Here is a 16,059-nt window from a genome sequence, read left to right as displayed (position 1 = left end):
ACACTCATATATTACACCTACCAATTTAACTCATATATTACACCTTCCTATTTAACACTTATATATTACACCTACCTATTTAACACTCATATATCACACCTTCCTATTTAATACTTATATATTACACCTACCTATTTAATACTTATATATTACACCTTCCTATTTAATACTTATATATTACACCTTCCTATTTAATAATTATATATTACACCTACCTATTTAATAATTATATATTACACCTACCTATTTAATACTCATATATTATACCTTCCTATTTAACACTCATATATTACACCTACCAATTTAACTCATATATTACACCTTCCTATTTAACACTTATATATTACACCTACCTATTTAACACTCATATATTACACCTACCAATTTAACTCATATATTACACCTTCCTATTTAACACTCATATATTACACCTACCAATTTAACTCATATATTACACCTTCCTATTTAACACTCATACATTACACCTACCTATTTAACACTCATTTATTACACCTACCTATTTAACACTCATACATTACACCTACCTATTTAACACTCATTTATTACACCTACCTATTTAACACTCATACATTACACCTACCTATTTAACACTCATTTATTACACCTTCCTATTTAACACTTATATATTACACCTTTCTATTTAACATTCATATATTACACCTATCTATGGCGTTTATCACCAGATATGTCCCTTGTTTCATCTTCATCATAATACTGCCAAAAAAACAGATTTCAAATGCTGTGCCAATCCCATGTTCTCTGCCCACAACAACACACTGGTTATTCTAAATCAATATCATTCATTGGTATTTGGTCAAGGAAAGTTTATGCCTGATGCATGTAATGGAGCTTTCGAAAACACAGAAGAAAACATATTTAAAGACGAATAATAAACTTAACTTTATTTAAGGTAAAAATAACAAAAATATTGTTTCAAACAGTTATCAAGACCTAAAACTCAATTCAATATCACAGACTTGTCATTATGAAAATGATCACTCATCGAACTAAACTATAAGAACTTTGCTTGATGTCCATGGGCAATTTGCAATGATTTATATCTTAAATGTTCAGAATTTTTTCTATCAGTAAACTGACAACTTTTAAACAAATTTCCATCACCTAAAATGTGACATTGGGATAAAGCATTGCAAAAACTACACTGATTTTGAAAATCATTTGTACTTTAACACCCATTCTCTGCATTCATATATGGTGTACTTGATTTTCAGAAATCCAACAGAGCACCATTTGCTGAATATCATCGACAGAGGGATGTTCAGGCCTGCAATCACCAGCATAGGAAGTGTGACATCTCTTTTTCTTCTTCTGAAACTCCTTCAGGCTATTGTCCCCTTTCCCTTGACTCATTAGACACCTCAGGATTTTCTAATAAATCAGAAACAAAAAGTTGAGTTTTTCACTTCTAGTCAGGATATATAAATTACACTGACCATGTATATAACTAGAGATCTGATAGGGGTCTTGGCACCTATCATCGTTTGGTCTTTATTTGCTCTTTGAAAGTTGGATCTTTTCTCTTCTTTTCTCTTCTCTGTTTTTCCTCTTAATGATAGAAGAAATTTGAACATGTCTTTGCAAAAACGGCAATAATTATCTTTAATTGCAAAATCCATGATGGTCACCCCAGATGCCATTTTATTTTTTCTTATCAGTCCCAAAATGAAACAGGCACAACTAGGTACGAAGGGGAACTTACGTATGAAATTTGAGATCCATTCAGTACTTGTTACGAAATTGCAATAACAAACTTCCCTAGGCAAAATACTGTCAGTCATTTTGCTTTTCTGATCAGTCCCAAAAACAGGCACAACTATACACAAAATTTGAGCAAAATCTTTGCAGTCATTTTCAAGAAATAGCAAAAGATCTAAGCAGTAGTGTACAAGAAATAGTGACTACAAACTTTCTAAATCAAATTCCAAGATGGCCATCTGTAGGCCATTTTTTTTTCCTGATCAGTCTGTACATGATAAGCACAACTAGGGATCAACATAAACATACACATGAAATTTGATACAGATCCATGGAGTCGTTCTCAAGAAATAGCAATAACACCTGGAGGCCATTTAGTGTTTTTGTTCAGTCCAAAAATCAAACGAGCACAACAACAGACCAAGGGGCACCTACATATGAAATCTGAGAAAGATCCATCCAAGACCTCTCAAGAAATTTGAGAGATTTGAATAACCCACTATCATCAGATGGTGGGCTAAAAAATTGACATGAGTTTTAGATACAGGTAAATCTTGTGAGTACCACTTATCCAGGAAATCAGCTATCAACAAAACAGATATATTTGAAAAACTGCAAAATCTGAGACCCACAATTATATTTTACTTTATAGAATAATAGAACAGTCAACGAAATCAAGGCTAGAAATACTTCAACCAGAGTTCCAAAAGTCAAAATACAAGATGGATGCATGTTGGCCATTTTGTTTCTATGATTAGTTCCAAAATGAAGAAAGCAAAACTAAGGTTAATTGGTGACTAATTTAAATAAAATCCATTCCAGTCCATCAGAGGATGTAATGATAACATTAATTCTTTAAAGAGTGATAGATTTACAATTGACTACAGACAAATGGCATGAATATCATGTTGCTGTTTAGTTCATGAGAATAAATCATTTAATTATTTCAATAAATTTGAACCCTGCGACCTTGAATATAGGTCAAGGTCATTTCTTTTTCGCAAATTTTGATGGGCTTCATCTTAGGAACATACCATCAAAATATCAAGCATTTGATCTATTTGTTATTGAGAAGGTGTTATTTTAAGGGAAATGTTGACGCTAGACAACGGATGCCGCACTATGGCATAAGCTCACTTGGCCATTCAAGCAAGATGGTCAAAACATTATTAGAGAAGTCCACTATCTGATGATTTCAGCTCCTAACAGAAGAAAAGGAAAGATATTATCTGCCTTGTACGTAGATCAAAACAATGCTATTTTAGATATAAGAGATAGTTTTATGCTCACCCAGCCTTCAGTGTCTTTGGTTAGATGTTTCAGAACACGAGAAACAAATAGATGGTATCTACAATATAAAAACACACATATACATGACAATGTAAGGAGCTGGTAGTTCGTTTTGGTAATCAGTAGAACCATTTCTATTTAACATGATTTTTTATAACTAAATAGTATTTTTTTAACTCTTTCATTGCATTAACTATCAGCTTAGCAAACAATATTGCCAAAGCACTGTACATTTGATCAGAAATTATTTTTAGGCAATATTTTTAAAGCAAATTCACTCTGTTCCCACTCTGATGAAAATGGAGCTTGACACAAAGTCTTGCCAAAACTGAAATGAACATTAAGATATTCAAAATGTATGGGTTTTTTCAGAATTTTAGCTTCATAACAGGAGATATCACACCTGAGACTCAAAGTAAAACAATACTGATGGAGCTGGTGCTTTACTTGTGACAAGACAACTGTATTGCTATATAACTATTATTTGTGTTATGTTCACCTGATTCTACTTAGTCTTGCCTTGAATGTCCTCGATACAACTTTAAAAAGATTTTTAAGATGAAGTCCTGCAGACATGGCATTTTCCATGATTGTGACACATGTCTAAACCACAGTTTGCATAATTTTTGGACACTCTATATTTCATTATTAGAAGTTCTGCCTTGCTAGGACACTTCTGCCAGAGGAAAATGAGATTCCACATTTCATTATTAGAAGTTCTGCCTTGTTAGGACACTTCTACCAGAGGAAAATGAGATTCCACATTTCATTATTAGAAGTTCTGCCTTGCTAGGACACTTCTACCAGAGGAAAATGAGATTCCACATTTCATTATTAGAAGTTCTGCCTTGCTAGGACACTTCTACCAGAGGAAAATGAGATTCCACATTTCATTATTAGAAGTTCTGCCTTGCTAGGACACTTCTACCAGAGGAAAATGAGATTCCACATTTCATTATTAGAAGTTCTGCCTTGTTAGGACACTTCTACCAGAGGAAAATGAGATTTCACATTTCATTATTAGAAGTTCTGCCTTGCTAGGACACTTCTCTGGGAGAACATGACCATAAAACCACACCCCTAGACAGTAATTTGGGCCTTTAGGCCCTTTTTTCAGGAGTAGAAGCAACAACAATGATTTTCAAGACAGAGGCCATGATGGCCATCTTGATGGTGGAATGTGTTGGAATAACATTCAGAACTGTGGATTGTCTAGCAGTGTTTTCCATTACTACTGAATGACAGTACAAAATCCAACAAAATTGGTGAAATTTAAGAATGTACATGTACCCTCATTTTGATGGATACTACCTGAATGCATTCTCAGAGGAGTTGTGATGCTGAGTGGCTAGTATTGACCTACAGCAGGATAATATACAATGCGACCACATATATAACAAATTTATTGTAAATGGTATATAGAATGAATTGCTCTTATTACCACCCTCTCTCTCAAAAAACGTACGCCTCATTCTCTCAATACCTATCATATAATGAGGTATATTTCACACAAAATACAAAACCTATGATATATTGAATCAGAAATATTCAAATATTGTGATTAAAACTGATAGGAACTGTAAGACGGGACAGTATTCTCAGTGATGTATATCTTCACTTACAAATATAAAGTAATACATGTACTAAATAAATTTTATTGTGTAAGAAACATTCTATCTATACATAAAGAATAACAAGAGGCCCATGAAATAAATAAAGATATAAATTGCTTCTTAAAGTACTCCCCTTACAGCTCCAGCTTTGATACAGTATCAAATTACCATCTCCCACTGAGATGACATGCTGAACAACAGCCTGCCACCATTAGGCTAGTAAGCCAGGGGTTCCAGGTTCGATTCCTAGCGGAGGCATTGAAATAAATAATGATCTCTGTTACACGTTCATATTTCATTTCTTACCATCTGTCAACAACACAAAGCTAATTATACAGCTTTCTGTTTAGGGAAAGTAGTGGAAGAAAAATTTCAAAGATATAAGATGTTGACTATCTTGAAAGTGGCCAGGACCCTTGTCCCCATCTTTCCCTTTGATGAGGGTTTGTCTGTGTTATTTATCTATTCCGGAGGAGTAGTGTATTTTTCACAAATGGATATCACACCATTACATGAGCTAATATTGAGCATCAAAAAAGATACAAAGATAAGATTGGTATACCGAACAGCTGACTGACCTTTCCCTATTGTTAGAATACTTGGATAGTGATGTAAGAATGGTCAGCAGGGTTTCTGCCTGGCTCTCTAATCTGCAATCCTCACTCGAAACTCCTAGGTGATCCAGAATATCTTCAAAGGTGTTGACAACAGTTCTCTTCTCAGAACCCTTCGCACACACCTACATTAACAAAGGGCAAACAACTTTCACTGTTACAGACAGGTGGTATATTAATGGTCAGCACACACTAACAAAGGGCAAACAACTTTCACTGTTACAGACAGGTGGTATATTAATGGTCAGCACACACCTACAGACAGGTGGTATATTAATGGTCAGCACACACCTACAGACAAAGGGCAAATGGTCACACTTTCACTGTTACACACACCTTACACAGGTGGTATATTAATGGTCAGCACACACCTACAGACAGGTGGTATATTAATGGTCAACAAAGGGCAAACAACTTTCACTGTTACAGACAGGTGGTATATTAATGGTCAGCACACACCTACAGACAGGTGGTATATTAATGGTCAGCACACACCTACATTAACAAAGGGCAAACAACTTTCACTGTTACAGACAGGTGGTATATTAATGGTCAGCACACACCTACATTAACAAAGGGCAAACAACTTTCACTGTTACAGACAGGTGGTATATTAATGGTCAGCACACACCTACATCAACAAAGGGCAGGTGGTATATTAATGGTCAGCACACACCTACAGACAGGTGGTATATTAATGGGCAAACAATCAGCACACACACACCTACAGACAGGTGGTATATTAATGGTCAGCACACACCTACATCAACAAAGGGCAAACAACTTTCACTGTTACAGACAGGTGGTATATTAATGGTCAGCACACACCTACAGACAGGTGGTATATTAATGGTCACACACACAGGTGGTATATTAACAACACACCTACATCAACAAAGGGCAAACAACTTTCACTGTTACAGACAGGTGGTATATTAATGGTCAGCACACACCTACATCAACAAAGGGCAAACAACTTTCACTGTTACAGACAGGTGGTATATTAATGGTCAGCACACACCTACAGACAGGTGGTATATTAATGGTCAGCACACACCTACATTAACAAAGGGCAAACAACTTTCACTGTTACAGACAGGTGGTATATTAATGGTCAGCACACACCTACATCAACAAAGGGCAAACAACTTTCACTGTTACAGACAGGTGGTATATTAATGGTCAGCACACACCTACAGACAGGTGGTATATTAATGGTCAGCACACACCTACATCAACAAAGGGCAAACAACTTTCACTGTTACAGACAGGTGGTATATTAATGGTCAGCACACACCTACAGACAGGTGGACAGGTGGTATATTAATGGTCAGCACACACCTCAGCACACACTTTCACTGTTACAGACAGGTGGTATATTAATGGTCAGCACACACCTACAGACAGGTGGTATATTAATGGTCAGCACACACCTACATTAACAAAGGGCAAACAACTTTCACTGTTACAGACAGGTGGTATATTAATGGTCAGCACACACCTACACCAACAAAGGGCAAACAACTTTCACTGTTACAGACAGGTGGTATATTAATGGTCAGCACACACCTACAGATAGGTGGTTTCACTGTTACAGACAGGTGGTATATTAATGGTCAGCACACACCTACAGACAGGTGGTATATTAATGGTCAGCACACACCTACACAACACAAGGGCAAACAACTTTCACACACCTACAGACAGGTGGTATATTAATGGTGGACAGGTATATTAATGGTCAGCACACACCTACAGACAGGTGGTATATTAATGGTCAGCACACACAACTTTCACTGTTACAGACAGGTGGTATATTAATGGTCAGCACACACCTACATCAACAAAGAGCAAACAACTTTCACTGTTACAGACAGGTGGTATATTAATGGTCAGCACACACCTACATCAACAAAGGGCAAACAACTTTCACTGTTACAGACAGGTGATATATTAATGGTCGGCACACACCTACAGACAGGTGGTATATTAATGGTCAGCACACACCTACATTAACAAAGGGCAAACAACTTTCACTGTTACAGACAGGTGGTATATTAATGGTCAGCACACACTAACAAAGGGCAAACAACTTTCACTGTTACAGATAGGTGGTATATTAATGGTCAGCACACACCTACACAAACTTTCACTGTTACAGACAGGTGGTATATTAATGGTCAGCACACACCTACAGACAGGTACACAATATTAATGGGCACACACAACTTTCACTGTTACAGACAGGTGGTATATTAATGGACAGCACACACCTACATTAACAAAGGGCAAACAACTTTCACTGTTACAGACAGGTGGTATATTAATGGTCAGCATGGTCAGCACACACCTACAGACAGGTGGTATATTAATGGTCAGCACACACCTACATTAACAAAGGGCAAACAACTTTCACTGTTACAGACAGGTGGTATATTAATGGTCAGCACACACAGACAGGTACATTTTTCACTGTTACAGACAGGTGGTATATTAATGGTCAGCACACACCTACAGACAGGTGGTATATTAATGGCACACACCTACATTAACTACTGTTACAGACAGGTGGTATATTAATGGTCAGCACACACCTACATCAACAAAGGGCAAACAACTTTCACTGTTACAGACAGGTGGTATATTAATGGTCAGCACACACCTACATTAACAAAGGGCAAACAACTTTCACTGTTACAGACAGGTGGTATATTAATGGTCAGCACACACCTACATTAACAAAGGGCAAACAACTTTCACTGTTACAGACAGGTGGTATATTAATGGTCAGCACACACCTACAGACAGGTGGTATATTAATGGTCAGCACACACCTACATTAACAAAGGGCAAACAACTTTCACTGTTACAGACAGGTGGTATATTAATGGTCAGCACACACCTACATCAACAAAGGGCAAACAACTTTCACTGTTACAGACAGGTGGTATATTAATGGTCAGCACACACCTACAGACAGGTGGTATATTAATGGTCAGCACACACCTACAGACAGGTGGTATATTAATGGTCAGCACACACCTACATTAACAAAGGGCAAACAACTTTCACTGTTACAGACAGGTGGTATATTAATGGTCAGCACACACCTACAGACAGGTGGTATATTAATGGTCAGCACACACCTACATGGTATATTAAGGGCACACACACACTTATCACTGGTGGTATATTAATGGTCAGCACACACCTACACACAGGTGGTATATTAATGGTCAGCACACACCTACAGACACTGTTACAGACAGGTGGTATATTAATGGTCAGCACACACCTACATTAACCAAAGGGCAAACAACTTTCACTGTTACAGACAGGTGGTATATTAATGGTCAGCACACACCTACAGACAGGTGGTATATTAATGGTCAGCACACACCTACAGACAGGTGGTATATTAATGGTCAGCACACACCTACAGACAGGTGGTATATTAATGGTCAGCACACACCTACATTAACAAAGGGCAAACAACTTTCACTGTTACAGACAGGTGGTATATTAATGGTCAGCACACATTAACAAAGGGCAAACAACTTTCACTGTTACAGACAGGTGGTATATTAATGGTCAGCACACACCTACAGACAGGTGGTATATTAATGGTCAGCACACACTAACAAAGGGCAAACAACTTTCACACAGACAGGTGGTATATTAATGGTCAGCACACACCTACAACAGGTGGTATATTAATGGTCAGGCAAACAACTTTCGTTACAGACAGGTGGTATATTAATGGTCACACACACCTACAGACAGGTGGTATATTAATGGTCAGCACACACCTACATCAACAAAGGGCAAACAACTTTCACTGTTACAGACAGGTGGTATATTAATGGTCAGCACACACCTACATTAACAAAGGGCAAACAACTTTCACTGTTACAGACAGGTGGTATATTAATGGTCAGCACACACCTACATCAACAAAGGGCAAACAACTTTCACTGTTACAGACAGGTGGTATATTAATGGTCAGCACACACCTACAGACAGGTGGTATATTAATGGTCAGCACACACCTACATCAACAAAGGGCAAACAACTTTCACTGTTACAGACAGGTGGTATATTAATGGTCAGCACACACCTACAGACAGGTGGTATATTAATGGTCAGCACACACCTACATCAACAAAGGGCAAACAACTTTCACTGTTACAGACAGGTGGTATATTAATGGTCACACACACCTACACAGACAGGTGGTATATTAATGGTCAACACAAACAAAGGGCACACAACTTTCACTGTTACAGACAGGTGGTATATTAATGGTCAGCACACACCTACAGACAGGTGGTATATTAATGGTCAGCACACACCTACAGACAGGTGGTATATTAATGGTCAGCACACACCTACATCAACAAAGGGCAAACAACTTTCACTGTTACAGACAGGTGGTATATTAATGGTCAGCACACACCTACATCAACAAAGGGCAAACAACTTTCACTGTTACAGACAGGTGGTATATTAATGGTCAGCACACACCTACAGACAGGTGGTATATTAATGGTCAGCACACACCTACATTAACAAAGGGCAAACAACTTTCACTGTTACAGACAGGTGGTATATTAATGGTCAGCACACACCTACAGACAGGTGGTATATTAATGGTCAGCACACACCTACATCAACAAAGGGTTCACACCTACATCAACAAAGGGCAAACAACTTTCACTGTTACAGACAGGTGGTATATTAATGGTCAGCACACACCTACAGACAGGTGGTATATTAATGGTCAGCACACACCTACAGACAGGTGGTATATTAATGGTCAGCACACACCTACAGACAGGTGGTATATTAATGGTCAGCACACATTAACAAAGGCAAACAACTTTCACTGTTACAGACAGGTGGTATATTAATGGTCAGCACACACCTACAGACAGGTGGTATATTAATGGTCAGCACACACCTACAGACAGGTGGTATATTAATGGTCAGCACACACTAACAAAGGGCAATCAACTTTCACTGTTACAGACAGGTGGTATATTAATGGTCAGCACACATTAACAAAGGCAAACAACTTTCACTGTTACAGACAGGTGGTATATTAATGGTCAGCACACACCTACATTAACAAAGGGCAAACAACTTTCACTGTTACAGACAGGTGGTATATTAATGGTCAGCACACACCTACAGACAGGTGGTATATTAATGGTCAGCACACACTAACAAAGGGCAATCAACTTTCACTGTTACAGACAGGTGGTATATTAATGGTCAGCACACACCTACAGACAGGTGGTATATTAATGGTCAGCACACACTAACAAAGGGCAATCAACTTTCACTGTTACAGACAGGTGGTATATTAATGGTCAGCACACACCTACAGACAGGTGGTATATTAATGGTCAGCACACACCTACATCAAAGGAGGTATATTAATGGTCAGCACACACCTACAGACAGGTGGTATATTAATGGTCAGCACACACCTACATCAACAAAGGGCAAACAACTTTCACTGTTACAGACAGGTGGTATATTAATGGTCAGCACACACTAACAAAGGGCAATCAACTTTCACTGTTACAGACAGGTGGTATATTAATGGTCAGCACACACCTACAGACAGGTGGTATATTAATGGTCAGCACACACCTACAGACAGGTGGTATATTAATGGTCGGCACACACCTACAGACAGGTGGTATATTAATGGTCAGCACACACCTACATCAACAAAGGGCAAACAACTTTCACTGTTACAGACAGGTGGTATATTAATGGTCAGCACACACCTACAGACAGGTGGTATATTAATGGTCAGCACACACCTACATTAACAAAGGGCAAACAACTTTCACTGTTACAGACAGGTGGTATATTAATGGTCAGCACACACCTACATCAACAAAGGGCAAACAACTTTCACTGTTACAGACAGGTGGTATATTAATGGTCAGCACACACCTACAGACAGGTGGTATATTAATGGTCAGCACACACCTACATCTATATTAAAGGGCAAACAACTTTCACTGTTACAGACAGGTGGTATATTAATGGTCAGCACACACCTACAGACAGGTGGTATATTAATGGTCAGCACACACCTACAGACAGGTGGTATATTAATGGTCAGCACACACCTACATCAACAAAGGGCAAACAACTTTCACTGTTACAGACAGGTGGTATATTAATGGTCAGCACACACCTACAGACAGGTGGTATATTAATGGTCACACACACACAAAGGGCACACACACTTTCATTGTTACAGACAGGTGGTATATTAATGGTCAACACACACACACTTTCACTACAGACAGGTGGTATATTAATGGTCAGCACACACCTACATTAACAAACACCTACAGGGTGGTATATTACAACACACACTGTTACAGACAGGTGGTATATTAATGGTCACACACCTACAGACAGGTGGTATATTAATGCACACACCTACATCAACAAAGGGCACAGACAGGTGGTATATTAATGGTCAGCACACACACACACCTACAGACAGGTGGTATATTAATGGTCAGCACACACCTACATTAACAAAGGGCAAACAACTTTCACTGTTACAGACAGGTGGTATATTAATGGTCAGCACACACCTACATTAACAAAGGGCAAACAACTTTCACTGTTACAGACAGGTGGTATATTAATGGTCAGCACACACCTACATCAACAAAGGGCAAACAACTTTCACTGTTACAGACAGGTGGTATATTAATGGTCAGCACACACCTACATTAACAAAGGGCAAACAACTTTCACTGTTACAGACAGGTGGTATATTAATGGTCAGCACACACCTACAGACAGGTGGTATATTAATGGTCAGCACACACCTACATTAACAATGGGCAAACAACTTTCACTGTTACAGACAGGTGGTATATTAATGGTCAGCACACACCTACAGACAGGTGGTATATTAATGGTCAAAACCATTGTAACCTCATATTTAAGTTTCCAATTGATATTATAAGTTTAACATCTATCCGAATTTTCATACTCAGCCTTAGTGATTAAACACTTCCTAAAACATGTACACTGTATAAGTAAGCAAGAGGCCTGTGGACCTTAACAGTCATCTGACTATAAAGACTTATATATGAAAGAGGCCACTTAACCTAAAATAAATTGCTCCACTACACGACAGCTTACATAAATGACAGTTATTGGTTCATAAAGACATTTTCTGCAAACATGAAATTGTATTCTTCATACGTCTGTTATATCAACACTGAATCATACGTCCTGTGTTTGGTATATCAACACTGAATCATATGTCCTGTGTTTGGTATATCAACACTGAATCATACGTCCTGTGTTTGGTATATCAACACTGAATCATACGTCCTGTTTGGTATATCAACACTGAATCATACGTCCTGTTTGGTATATCAACACTGAATCATACGTCCTGTGTTTGGTATATCAACACTGAATCATACGTCCTGTGTTTGGTATATCAACACTGAATTATATGTCCTGTTTGTTGTATCAACACTGAATCATACGTCCTATGTTTCTTTATGTATTACCTTCACAAGAGAATCCATACTAACTTCACATTTAACACAGAAGTCAACAACACCCTGTAGCAGTCTACAAGGAAGCAAAGGATTTTCAACCAGGGTCTGAAACAAATAAACTCACTGCTGCACTTGATTTTTTATTATAAAGATAAATCAGAAAGGAAAAGATGTGTGGCACTGCGGTTTAAAATGATAGAAAAAGAGTCACAAGACTGAAACTTTAAACCACATGCAAATAGTTTTCCTAAATGTTTTGCTAGAATGAAATAACACAAAAATATTAGTAAATCATTGTTCAACAAATAAACAGGATCTGAAACAAAGGACAAAGTGAAACCTACATATAAAGTCTCAGAAGTCCATCCAGTACTTCTCAAAAAATAACAAAAACAAACTATTACTTGTACTGTCAGCCATCTTATTTTTTGGATCAGCATGAAAATAAGACACTTCACTACAAGAGACCAAGGGAACCCCACTGATCCATCACAAACTTCTCAATAAATAGTGATGACCAGAATTGTTTAAGGACAGAGAGACAGGCGTTAAGTGATTTGTACAGTTGACCATCAAACAAAAACATTAAAAAATTTCTGAAGGATTCATTTCAATTTCACAGACATCAGATCTTCAGAAGTAGTTGTTTTAAGTTTTTTATGTATATGTCTTTATACTTTCAAATAGGGAACCTGGCTCTAATATAAAATGTTCCTCTACATGTCGAAAGATATTATCTAGATTAACTAGTAAAATTCTGATACTGATTGCATTAGTCAGAACATTACTATAATTACCTGTAAGAGAAGTATATTAGCATGTTGCAGGGCGTCGAGGTTCAGATCTAGACAACAAGGACTTGGCACATACAGGGACAATGCCTTGATACATCTATCCAACTCAGCTCGGTATGGTCGTCCAACTGTCTCGCTGTACACCTTCAACATAAACCTACTGGTATCATGTAGTTCCGCAAGTTCATTTACATGCTTAAGTGCCTATCCTAGGAATTTGAACTAGAGACATTTTTGCAGTTCTGATCTTTGAACTTATAAAAATGTAAGAAGTGAAATGAAAATGTTGAATGTAATGTCACGGAAGCAGACAATTTGTCATGGGAGGAAATAAAAAAGAAACAAAATATCTTTGCCATGTCATTACAAGAAGGGAAAATGTGTCTTTGTAGAAACACATCTTGGATTTGAGTTTAAAGAATTTTTCTCCTGTTTCAATGCATCCTTGTAAATCTAAGGATTTTCCCAAATTAATTAAAATATTTACTCTCTGACAGTAGTTCGCCCAATTAAAGGCATTGTGTATAGATTTGTCATTCCAGCGAGTGATAGAGTCCCCTCCTGCTTGATGCACAATGTCAGCAAATGTATACACATTCTTCATCAGTGTGTCCACAGACATGTCTCTTCTTTGATGCAGTCAGCAAGCTGGGTCATACTCGTGTCAACCACTTTATGATTAGCATATCGGACTTTGCCTTCAAACAGCAACTGAAGCAAAATTTTCAAAAAATATATTATAATACAATCACTAACAAGGGGTCAGCCTCACTCATGGCCATCCGTGCTGCAGCTTATAAGGATAATTGTCGGTCAAGTAAATGCGAGGTCTAAAACTAACTCAACCTGACTGCGTTGGCGAATTTTTTCGCGTCGGTGTGACCGATACAATATTGCCAAACATGATATAACACAATTTCAAATGTCATGGACCTGTGTCTTTTATTCATTGATGGTTGTAATAGTGGAATAGTCCACCTCATGTAGGTCTCCATGTTGTTACAATTCCCGTGACTTACCTTTAAAACAAGGTTACTGTAATCATCTCATCTTAGCGCGTTAATTTTTGAACTGCGTTATCTCCCTTTACAACGGTGCGTTCGGGTAAGAATCATCACTCAAAACAGAGACATTTGTATACATGCATTAAGTTTCCTTGTAGGCATAAACTTTAATTTCCTCGAAGAATCTTTTCAAGAATTTATAACATGAGTAGAGAATCATATACAGAGGTAAGCGTTATCCGGCCCTCATTTGCAGAGAAATAAACTTGACATTTGTCGCAGAGTTTGAAAGTAACCCGGTCCGGAATCCATACTATCACATTAATTTCAAACTTTCCACTAAACTCTGTTGGAATACTTTGAAATTCTGTCACTAAGAAAGAAATTATATTGAATTAACGATTTTCTTATATTGGCTATTTCGATTCAAAAGAAAATATAAATTTGAGTCTAAATTTGAATGTGATAGTTTGCAAAATTGAATTATCAAAGTGTTTAGGTAACTCAGAAGTCTTGCTCGTCTATAAAATTTCTGACAAGCTATTATAGCTAGGATGTCTTTGTTACTTTAACCTATATTGTAGATACACGTTTTCGTATTATATATGTCGTGGCTTTCATTTTTTTTTAACTTTAAAAAATAAGGCTAGTAAGAGACCTTAATGGCGGATATGTATTCACATAAGTTTGTGACATGTTCGCGTAACTGCACTTACTATGCCCAATTTTAGCATAAATCTCTCCCTAGTGACGCTGATATGCTTCCGCATTGCGTAAAAACGGTGTGGTCGTGGGGTTATTTTCTTAATCTTCAATGTTTCGGTGTGTTCCCGCAAAGCTGCTCTCATATCAGCACTTTGTGCCGGGTTCTCGGTCGATGTGGTGTCCGTTTGTGCAATATTGATTTAATCAAATATACTTATAGATAGTAGGTCATGTGTGTTTAGAGTGAAACAGTACTTCAGATAATTTTACCTCTAACACACAGCGTGTAGGTCACCAATACACGATACAGGTAAGAATATTTTACGATTAAAATGCCGATAATTTCTTTACCAGCACAGACGTTATTCTAATGTTAATCGTTCTATCTCAGCTACCGACATCGTGATAACATTTGATTTTCAATACACGCTTTTAATCAGCTAATTCTAGTATTGAATGTCACATGCATAGCGACGATTACAGACTAGATCTTGGGTAATAACGACGAATTCAGCCGATGTAGACGTCACAATCACTGCCGCGTGAAGTTGCATCCAGTGTTAGAGACATGCTTGAAATGTCACTCGATATTCAGTGTGGATTATAAAACGTCACATATCAAGCAAATGAGTGGTTGGGAATTTCATAATTAATGTTTGTTTTGTCTTTTCGTGTACATTTCCCAGCTTTAATCGTAATATATTGCCAGTGGCATACACAATAGTTATATGCTTTCAGGTCCT

At 37.6% G+C, this 16,059-nt stretch overlaps 1 protein-coding gene across 1 annotated transcript; it reads right to left on the bottom strand.

The window, feature by feature from the left end:
- Positions 1–998: 998 nt before the first annotated feature.
- Positions 999–14,656, bottom strand: LOC132543197 (uncharacterized). Its single transcript, XM_060206672.1, has 7 exons — positions 14,627–14,656; positions 14,095–14,318; positions 13,611–13,751; positions 12,823–12,918; positions 5,219–5,379; positions 3,028–3,085; positions 999–1,410 (listed from the first exon to the last, which is right to left on the bottom strand). The coding sequence occupies exons 2-7, from the start codon at positions 14,227–14,229 to the stop codon at positions 1,228–1,230; spliced, it is 774 nt and encodes a 257-aa protein (XP_060062655.1). The 5' UTR covers positions 14,230–14,318; positions 14,627–14,656; the 3' UTR covers positions 999–1,227.
- Between the last annotated feature and the right edge of the window lie 1,403 nt (positions 14,657–16,059).

Source organism: Ylistrum balloti, unplaced genomic scaffold (assembly GCF_031769215.1).
Source record: "Ylistrum balloti isolate Yb309-2 unplaced genomic scaffold, AGI_CSIRO_Ybal_v1 Utg369742, whole genome shotgun sequence".
NCBI lineage: Eukaryota > Metazoa > Mollusca > Bivalvia > Pectinida > Pectinidae > Ylistrum > Ylistrum balloti.
This window is presented reverse-complemented; position numbering and strand designations above follow the sequence as displayed.